A 10,861-nucleotide genomic window follows, 5' to 3' on the forward strand; every position below is an offset into this window, starting at 1 on the left:
GTGGTCGCATTTCATTGGAGGTTGAAAGCAAAAACATCCGTGCGCTGTTCGCTGTCAGCGCACGTTAAAGTATCCATAGTTAAAGGACCTACACTTGCACGGCCACTGGCCATTTATGCCAATGTCTGCAGATCCCTGTGGTCCTTCCGCTTATTATAGCGAAACAGCATCTAGCTACATCCTTAGAAACGGAAATGTATTTACTTTAACCACATGAACCAAAAACCACTCTGCATGCACCGAAATTACCGTTTCATTTAAACGCTCCAGAAGAGGCAATTTTTTGATGCAGCAGTTCTGATGCAAAACTGTGCGCAAGCAGGCAAGTCGAACAAATGTATCGTTTTATGCACTCTTCTTTGCTCACTTCATTCGTGCAATAATTGCTAACAACGTACACTGTTAAAAAGTGAATACATTTCCCTTTCTAAGGAGCTAAAACCCGTTTGTTTATCAAACGCAGGAGGGCCACTTCACTTTCGTGTACCGCGTGTCACCTTGGTGTAGCAGACGACACACTTGGTCGAAAGCAAAACTCGACCAACGGGTTCTCGCGAGTTTTTTGGCGATGATGCGAAGCTAAATTCTTTTATTCAAAAATAAATCAATAATAATGTAGTATTGTAATAGCTACATGCGTAAAAATTTTGGGAAAATGTAAACAAAATAAACGGAGTTATGTTTTGGTTTTCGCTACCTGCATCCAAGGTCTATCCAAGGCGAGGACAATCCAATTGCCATTTTCGAGAACAAGTGGTTACAGCAGTGGCTTGGAGTGGGCGTGTGTCTAGTGCGGACGCGACGTGGGCCTTTCAAAATTTGAGCTTGTATTGCGTTTGCGAGTCAAAAATCGCTCTACACGAGAAGCAGACATGCAGGCTGACGTGTGGGCATTTGGATACGGGTTCGTCGTGGCACTAGGGGGTGTCATAGGCTTCTTGAAAGCTGGTGAGCCCAATTAATGCCAGCAGTGCGGCTTCCTTCCTTTTGGCTGATATATTTTATGCACTGGTTTGTTCGCTGCAGGTAGCATCGTATCGTTGATGGCGGGCTTGGTCTTTGGCGGTCTGGCACTGATAGGAGCGTACCAGACGTCACAGGACCCCCACAACTACTACTTATCCCTCGGTAAGTACCATCTTAATCGAGAGGCCTTCAGTAACATTTCTGCGTGTTTACTTGACAGCGATCTCCTTAGCACTGTAAAATTCGACCAGTGGGGCTGAGTAATGACTCGTGCTGGGACCAGTACATTGTGGCTGAAACGAAAAACGAAAACATTAGCCAGGTTCCTTCAACCCTTTGCTTAAAGCCTGCATCCGCCGCGATAGATAAGCCGTTTGGTCACTTCACTGGGTTCGCGGGTTCGATCCTGGCTATATTTCGATAGAGGTAGAAAGCAAAAATACCTAAGCATGAGGCTTCGGAGCATTTCAACAGGCATAGGTGCCCGATTTTAATCCGATGTCCACCATAACTGCGGCGCACGTCGTTGCTCTGGCACGTATTAGCCAAACTTCAACTACAGCAACATCCAATGCTCCCACCCCAGGAGCGGACCTCAAGTCGTCGCATGTTTTGCCTGGCTAGCTCGAGGTCTAGCAGTAGCATCGGAGTGTACTGAGAGTTTCATACATGATGGCGGCACTTATACGGTTTTGGTACTGCAGCACCAAAACTGCCACGTACCGTTACTGCCACGTGCATGCACGTGGCAGTAATGTGATTTCTCACTAGCCACTTCGTCCCAGCCATGCAAAAATGAGAGCGAAGCGGTGTCCCGCCTTTTGCAATGCGGGCCAGAAGCTGGTCAAATCCTGGGACGTTGTGATCACCCGCCCAGCGCTACAAAATTCGCAAAGCTGCTCGTCATGGCAGTTTGTTTCAAATGGCACAGGTGGTATGTGCACATTGTGAAGCAGAAATTTAGCTTGCTTATTAGTATGATGCTGATATGTAGGGCAGTGCGACAGTCTGAGCAGTAAATTTAAATTTCCCAAATATGAAGTAGAAATTTAGCTTGCTCAGTAGTATGATGCTGGTATGTCGGGCAGCATGACAGTCTGAGCAGTACATTTAAATTTCCCAAACATTAATTATTCTAATGCCCTACGGCCTTGAACATTATTTCTCTATTCATATGTGCTGCATGGAAACTGAGCATTTTTTTTTCGTCATGGCAGTTTGTTTCAAATGGCACAGGTGGTATGTGCACATTGTGAAGCAGAAATTTAGCTTGCTTATTAGTATGATGCTGATATGTAGGGCAGTGCGACAGTCTGAGCAGTAAATTTAAATTTCCCAAATATGAAGTAGAAATTTAGCTTGCTCAGTAGTATGATGCTGGTATGTCGGGCAGCATGACAGTCTGAGCAGTACATTTAAATTTCCCAAACATTAATTATTCTAATGCCCTACGGCCTTGAACATTATTTCTCTATTCATATGTGCTGCATGGAAACTGAGCATTTTTTTTTTTTTGAAGGAAAAATAAGTGATCAAGGTTAAAAAAGTGGCACAGTCATGACTGACGAACATTCAACATATGACAAAACAAGTTCAGTTGGCTTTAAAAATCTTTTCACCGCACCAAAAGGCTGCTGTTGACAGCGGAGCTTGCGTGCTAAGAACAGAGCAGAATAAAAACAGTAAGCATTTAAGGCTCCCAGAATCATTGCTCTGTTTATGACCATGCATTTCTCAAGCACGACAGCACCATTAAATTCCAGACCAGTTTATTAAGAGAGAGAAAACAGAGCATTGAAAGCATGAGATTTTCTTTATTAAGGGCAAACTGTTTAGTTATATTTGTATAACTTCGCAGTGTAATTAGCTATGTACACATCCATTGATCAGTGTTTGGGTGCAATCAAGAAGGCACCTAATTTGTGGCTATGGGAAAAAACATGTGCCAGTGTGGAGCAATATCTGAGATCACATTTTTAAACACAATTTATTTGCATTGCATTACCATCCTTGAATTTTAGGTCCATGAAGAGGACCCTTTGGGGCTGGGATTTGAATCTGCTGTTTGTTTAAAGCTTTGCTGAAGAATGCATTCAAAATGTTGTTTACAAGATAGAGTAGTGAATCTTTGTAATGGAATCCAACACATTATATTCTGATACTCTGTCTTATGATCTGTTTGCAATGGAGTGGGAGCTATAAGTTCGAAACAATGACTTCCAGACCTGTGTGGTTAGCTTTGCAAATGCATAACAACTGCGCACTCCTAGAAACTGTTTTAACTGCAACGTCAAGTTACATGATGACGTATAGTGCAGTTTATACCTGTGTGGACTGTTTGTAATCTTTGTGGTGCTGTATTAGTGGTATGTCGTTGTACAAGCATTCCCACAAGCTAGCCTAAATGATAGGCAGTGTACATTTTAGTCAGTTGCAGAAACATTTTTAAAGATTCCCAATACAGTCAAGCCCACTTATAACAATATTCAAGTGCCATGGAAATACCATTGTTATAACCAATAATTGTTATAACAGGGTTGTGCCGGAAAAAAAGAAAGGATGACAAACTTCAGAGCATTTATTGACAGTAATTACCCAGAGGGGTTTGATTGTTCTAATGCCTGTAAAAGCTCGTTAAATCGAACTTCAGGGAACCGGAACAATGTTCACCGTTCACTGATGACCAAAGCACCGCCATCACTGCGCCACCGGGTGCTTTGCGCACCTCCACGTCACAGGAATCAAGCCGGCTTTTTGGAAGCTATTCTTATGGGAAATTCAAGAAGCATGCAGAACCAAGGGTGCGGTGACAGCTGACAAGAGAAAAACCGCGCTGGCTGCACGCACGCACGCTGCACTGACTGATTAGGGGTACGCATGGCGTGCGTAGCCAATGCAGCAATGCAGCAGCTCTCCCGACGCGATGACGCCTGCCTCTTTTGCTTTCGTGGCGTTGCTGCGCCAGCTTAGTCCATTGGTCGGCCCCACACATGCACGCTTTTGTGTTGTAAGCATGGTTTTGCTGGTGTGGTTGTAGCATTTCTTTTCTTTTTCTGTAATGGTTGACACTCAATTAACAGATTTAATTGTTATAACCAATAATGTGCCTTGACAGCATTGCTATAAGCAGTTTATTTTACCATAGAACACATGGCAAAGCTGATGGTGTCATGACCGACCATTGTTATATCCGATATATTGTTATAACCAGTATTGTTATTAGTGGACTTGACTGTTAATAGTGTGCGCATTCATATCTGAAACAATGAAACACATTCCACCCACTTGACTTTAGTTAAGTGGAAATTGATGGTTCAGTTTGGCTTTGTTTTGCTTGAAAAGAGTGGTAGTTAGCGCCATCTTATTTGACTGCATATTCAAGTAGCTGTTCAAACTGTGAATTAGTCGACTTCCTAGAGAGAAAGTATTTGTTCTTTCTTTGTTCACAGCTGTGTCTGGACTGCTTGCTGGTTTGATGGGCTACAGATTTGCAAAGTCATCGAAAATAATGCCAGCAGGACTGGTTGCAATCCTGAGGTCAGTGCTTTTTTCAGCTGCTGGTGTCTGCGACACCCTTGACGCTTGTGTGACCTAACTTGTGCTTGGTACATATTCTCCAGTGTGGTCTACACACAAGTTACTTTGTATTTTTATGAAATTTGCTGCTAAAACTCCTGGGCTGCTTTGGTTGGAAGGGCAGATCAAAATGCTGGTAGCAGCCAGAGAGTCCAGCTTCTAGCTCTGTATTGCTTTGATTATCCTAAAATAGGTTTTTGAAAGCTGAAGTGCATGATTTAATTTGCCATGCATTAATCTCTCTCAACACTACCAAAAGGGCCAGGTTTAAGCCACAAAAAAAAGGCCGTAAAAAATACCTGTACCAGTTTGGAGTAGATGCTGTAGGAGTAATGTGGTGCTGACAACCGTCAGGCTTACGAACTGTACATAAATAGTTTTTTTTCCACAAGTAGCATGCATTTGTCTCACACACATTGCTTGAATTGAAAGGATAGAAAAATCTTATTCTTTTTGTGGACTGCTATGGTCAGTGTCGTTGCCTACAGCGTACTTTTTTTTTCTTTTTCATTCCAGCATTGCTATGTGCTGCAGAATACTCTGCCGAGCCTTTTTGACTACTTCACCTGCACCAGCAGCAGCTGCAGCAGCAGGCAAGCAGTGATGCTGCTGTTCATTCTTGACGAAGAGGGAACAATGTCAAAAAGCCTGAACAAAAAAAAGTGTTTTGTACAAAATAAACCTTAAACAGCATGCCTCATTTGGCAAGTGCTTTGGTGTCTCATGGTCAGCGCGACATTTTTGCCCAACAGTGAAGTTGGACTTCAAACACCAAATTTTTGGTTGTGCGCTTTCTCATTCGGAATGGAGCCGAAGACATTTGTTTACACAAAATAACTGCACAAAGTTTGCATATGCTTGCTAAATAATTTGCAGCTTAATTTCTTCACACATTTCAGTTTCAACAGTCGGGCATAGACTATAACATCAATGTTGAGTGCAGGTCATGCAAGGAACAAAAGGTACTGATATAACTGCTGTTTCATCGTTTTAATTCACTCCTGTCTTCACAACAGCCAGCTCCAAGTGCAAGGACAGTGAATGAATGAATAGTTATAATATTGCTCTTTTTGCACGCTTCACATGAGCCGAATTTTAACACCACTATGAAACTGCTGAAACCAAAAGGAAAATAACGTGGGAAAAATTAAACTTTCAAGCATTTATTGAGTATATGTGAATTCCAAGCGAGATTTTTATGGAGGCGAAATGCAAGAATACCTGTACTGTGCAGCGTCCATACACGTTTACTCTATCGCAAAACCTGCCTGTGGTAGGCAAGTGTTCGGTCAATATTTCTGCAGTGTGTGTTCATGGGAAACCAAAAAGCAAATTCCATCGGTTTTCATCACTTCTTTTATTAAAATTTGTCCATTAGATTGGACACCATGAACCAGCCTAAGCAGCAGGAAAAAGTCTTCTCTGCTTCAAAAGACTTTTCCTTACCAATGAATCAAAACAACCTGAGAAACCACACCTTTTGTTGTAGATTGCATCGCATGGGGGAAACCATAAAAACAGTCACTCTTGCTGTCAACACACAAGTAAACATTGCTCTTGATGTACAGGTATGCATATATGGATTTCCATGTGCAAATGCTCATTTCCCAGCATTATGAAACTGATATGTCTTTGGCGGGAAAAGTGACTCCATCATAGTGCATGTCTGTCAGTGCAAAGTCTCTCGATAGCTTTTGCTCAACATCCATATGAAGGTTGAGGGAAGGAGAGAGTTTCAACTTGGATGAGTCCCACTGGGATTATTAGTCTGAACCTGTTCGATTGTGCAGCTGAGTGACTGGTGCACCTGTTCAGAAGCCAGTTCACAAGAACTGCATCTGACAGGTGCTAAATGACAGGCTTGCACCACTTCCATGTCTTCAAATGAGTCATGTAGAGTGAAAGGAGCATGTCGCCTTTGTCCACACTACCCGTGTTTTTATTGTAGCTGGCATTGAGGGCTGGGCACCAGACCTCAGCATGACTTTTGTCTCTCCTGTCGCACTCTTCACCTTCACAAGGAGGTGAGCACCGTGGGCCTTGGATCCCATTATAACTAATCTGTTGCAATACCATTTGCAAACTATGATGCCTTGCTCTTCACTAACATTATAATCATTGATCCTGTGCTCTTTGATTTCAGCTCTTTCCGATTTGAGAGGGCATTTCCTACCTGTAGTCCTACCTTTGCACAGCTTGCACGTTGCATGTAGTCCGTTCCTTTAGAGGTAAGCCAAAAGCTTCGGTGAAGCAAAGTAATTGCCAAAAAAGATGTGCGTGCTTTCAGGAACATCTCTGGCGAGATGCTCCACAACATTGCCAGATTCACCAATTGTCTATGGTGCATCTGCTGCATCAGGCCTCAAGTTGTCCCCATTTCGAACTGGTGCATGTAGCCAGACTAGAGCACTGCACGGGCCTCAATCTGAGGCCCAAGCCCGGCCCGGGCCCGAGACCTGGAGCCCGAGCCCGGCCCAGGCCCGCTAAATTATCTCTAGCGAGCCCGGTCCGGCCCGTGAATCCCGGAGTGAACCCAGCCCGGGCCCGGCCCGGCCCGTTTCACAGTAACGCTTGAGGTATACTGCTCACTCTGAACAAGTAGACTGCTACTTGACCGATAAGGAACTGGCCGACAAAGGTTCTGAAACCACAGTTTGGCTTGCAGAAAGTTGGTTCTTTTTAACCGAGAAGGAAGTGATTAAGAGTAGTGCTCGCCAGGCCCGTCTAGGTGCGCAAAGATAAACCAGGAAGTTCCGAGAGCTAAATAAAAAGAGCTGCATACGCGCGCAATATACTACTTCGCATTCCCCCATGATTTTAATCAGTTATATTTTGCCGCCGGGAAGTATAAACATTAAAGCTGCCTAGCAAGCAGTGGGATGACATTTGTTTAGTGAACGCGATCTTACAGGTTGAACTCATAGCCGAACTGGTTGCCTTTCAGCAGAAATGAAAAGCTAAAAGGCTTGAGTATATAACGGTGTGTGTTTTGTAGACTATAAGCGTCCTAAACTAATATGTTCTTCGCGAATGCATTTCTAACAGTGTATGGGTATGTTTTGGGATGACGGACGATCAATGGCCAATTAAAGCCGGTTGAATCTTACTCTTACCGGTGGAGCAGAAGATAAAGCGCGAACCACGTGATAACTTACAGGGCAAAACACTTGTCATGACAACCAGGCTGAAGAAGCGAGGAGGGATAGATGTGGTTATGAGATGAGATTTACAAACTCTCGCGAGCTTTTGTGGCTATTTCTTTTCCGAGACGTTCCGCGGTCAGCTGATCAAAAAGAAGACCAAACGCGCTTTAGTTTGTGCCTTTTCTCACATGAGAAAAATAAAGCTATAAAATAAAAGCTATGTTTTTGGGGCTTAAGGGCCCAAGGGTAGTCAGGCTGTGAGAGACACCGAAGCAGAGGGCTCCGGATCATTTGGACCACATGGGTTTCTTCAACGAGCAATCATACTATAAAGTACATGGCTGTCATGCCTGCCGCCTAAACAGAAATGCGGCCGCCGAGGCTAGGAGCAAACCCGTGTTCCCCGGCTCAGTAATCAAGCGCCTTGACCACTGAGCCGCTGCGGCGTAGAAATAAGGAAATAAATAAGTCAATTATTAAAGTATAGTATTTTTCTCAGCGCGTAATATAACCCATAGCTCATCCGTGTCGCTGCTCCAATGCCGCAGTTTTGTACTTCCCTCTGCAATAGTGAATGAATAGTCGGACACCAGCCGCTTCTGTACGGACTCAAGCCCGACTCGGGTCCGCAGCTTTAAGCCCGAGCCCGGCCCGAGCCCGGAACTTCAGGCCCGGGCCCGGCCCAGGCCCGGCAAAACAGATCATGTCCCGGCCCGCGGTCCGGGCCGGGCCCGGGCTTTCGGGCCGGCCCGAGCCCGTGCAGTGCACTAAGCCAGACAGCCCAACACCTTGTAGTCCCACCTCGTTGGCTTCTTAGCCATATAAACTTTCAATGGTTGCCTACCCTAGCCATATAAACTTTCAATGGTTGCCTACCCTTGAATTCTGTTTAGTTACTCTATGAGAAGTGTCTAGTTCTGCCAAGCTGCTCAAAATTGTCACTGAGCTCGATTATGATGGGTTGTACTTTCTGCAGTCTGTCATACGCTTCGTCCCTGGTTTTCTTCTCTGGGGCAGTGATATTCAAGTACAGAACAGACATCTCTTCCAGTCTATTCCGAGTACTAATGCCAGCCACTGTGTTTTGATTGTGATTGGAGATTATGATGGGTTGTACTTTCTGCAGTCTGTCATACTCTTCGTCCCTGGTTTTCTTCTCTGGGGCAGTGATATTCAAGTACAGAACAGACATCTCTTCCAGTCTATTCTGAGTACTAATGCCAGCCACTGTGTTTTGATTATGATTGGAGATCGTTACCATACCCATATCGTACATATTACAACTTGTAAGGAAGCGCAAGAAAGCCAACCACGGACACCAGAGAGCTTACAATCATTCTTGTACTATTGTTTCTGTTATCCATATTTGTTGCTTTCACTCTCTTCTACAAATGTTATTGTTGCAGGAGTCACACATCTGCTTAAACACTGCATAGCTGAAACTTGACTCGGCCTATATTTGCACCTGTACTTCATGCGGTGAAAGCAGCCTGCTGAGAAACTTGACGATATGCAGCCTTTGTCAAAGCATGCCATGCCAAATTGGATGGCAAGATCAAAGGTAAATGTAATGGCATCTTGAACAATGGTAAAGAGCAGCTCACGTTATGTTTTACATTAAAGGGGCTCTGAAAGGGGCTCTCAACAAGAGAGAGAGAGAGAGAAAAAGGACGGAAAGGCAGGGAGGTTAACCAGGCGATGCCCAGTTGGCTACCCTACACTTGGAGAGGGGAACAAAGGGGAAAAAAGGAAAAAGAGTGGCAAGGAAACGAGTCTTCTAAGTGTCCAGCGACCACTATGTCACAGAGACAGAGGGCGCGCACTGAAAACTTAAAGATTATAGGCGGGAATGCAACCCCGAGTCCCTTAAGAAAGTCAGGAGCGCTTTCACCGCTTTCCGTTGTCTGGAAGGTTGTGTCCAAGGCCCCAGAGCGTTAGACTCTGTTAAAGGACGCAAGTCCAAGCGGAGCAGAGAAGCACTTAGGAAACCGCGCTCTCGCTCAAAACGAGGGCAGATTGTGCAGTATTCCTGGGATGTTAAAGAACGCTGCTTCACAGATATCCTCCAGTAAGAATCTTTTTAGTGGGTCTTGTAGAAGCTGAGTTACCTGTACTTAAAATTCGAATTTCAGCGTCTTCATGCCTTTTCCTCTTCTCTCGTCACTTTTTGCAGGCACAGAGGCAGGCACTCCTCCACCGGCCCCACCGCCGACACAAGCGGCAATTCGCCAGGGACCAGAGCTTCCCGACCCGCCAGAGTGATGCTGCTAACTGGCTGCAGCCATTGTAGCTGCGCGACGCCTGAAAGAATCTAAACAATAGCCATCTCTGAACAGAACTGCACAGTAGCGTGCCACGGAGGAGGGCACGAGATTGAAAAAGTCGCCAGAAAGGACTCTCCAACTTTCGCGCGACTGTGGGTTCTCTGCTGCATGTACAGGTGTATTATTTGGCTCAGGTGTTCATGACAAGAGAATGCAGTGATTGAGCAAATTTATGTACTCTCTTTAGAAAGTATTTCATAGCCCCTTTATGATAAACTGCGAGGTAACAAAAGTCTGCATAGAGGATCCAGACGACCAATACTGCCTGATTGCATGTCACTTTCCTTTATGTTAACCCCTTAACCGTTTTGGACGAGCTGCGCTCGACCTTGCCAAGCCGTCCCAAAACCTTTTGTAGCTCGTCCTCTCTGAATAGGTTCTTCTCTTCCTCGTTTCGGACAAACAGTACTCGTGTGTGGCTTAGATGACATTTTGCTCGACAGATGGCAGCACTGACCTGTTAATTTAGTTTTCTTCTACCGCATAAACGTTTTTTTTTCGTACGGCAACCTGAGTTTTAAAAATGGCATCCAGAGGAGGCGACGCGTGTTTTGCTGGCCAGTCTTCTCGGAAAAGACGCTCTTCTTCGTCGTAATCTTCTTCAGACGATGGTGATTGAGACACCAAAGCGTACATTGTTTCAGGGAGCGAGGACGACAGTGATGACGTTATTCTTATCAGTTCTTCTGATGAAGTGGACAGCTCAGAAGCAAACTTGCGAGCGCGCGTTAGTGCATGAAGGTCGACGTCAGTAACATCCCTACATGACCCCCTCGGTTTCCTTTTCTTGCAGTTCCCGGTAAGATGTTCACTATAAGCTTGCCTGATGACTTGCTTGAATATATTTATCGC

General features: G+C 44.8%; 1 protein-coding gene across 1 annotated transcript; it reads left to right on the forward strand.

Moving 5' to 3' along the window:
* The first annotated feature begins 747 nt into the window (after nt 1-747).
* Nucleotides 748-5,238, forward strand: LOC149359992 (transmembrane protein 14C). Its single transcript, XM_089569175.1, has 4 exons — nt 748-948; nt 1,027-1,128; nt 4,416-4,503; nt 5,059-5,238. Exons 1-4 carry the CDS (start codon nt 873-875, stop codon nt 5,144-5,146), a joined length of 354 nt encoding a protein of 117 aa, XP_089425301.1. The 5' UTR covers nt 748-872; the 3' UTR covers nt 5,147-5,238.
* The last annotated feature ends 5,623 nt before the right edge of the window (nt 5,239-10,861 follow it).

Source organism: Amblyomma mixtum, chromosome 2, assembly GCF_055824585.1.
Source record: "Amblyomma mixtum isolate Tamu chromosome 2, ASM5582458v1, whole genome shotgun sequence".
Lineage (NCBI taxonomy): Eukaryota > Metazoa > Arthropoda > Arachnida > Ixodida > Ixodidae > Amblyomma > Amblyomma mixtum.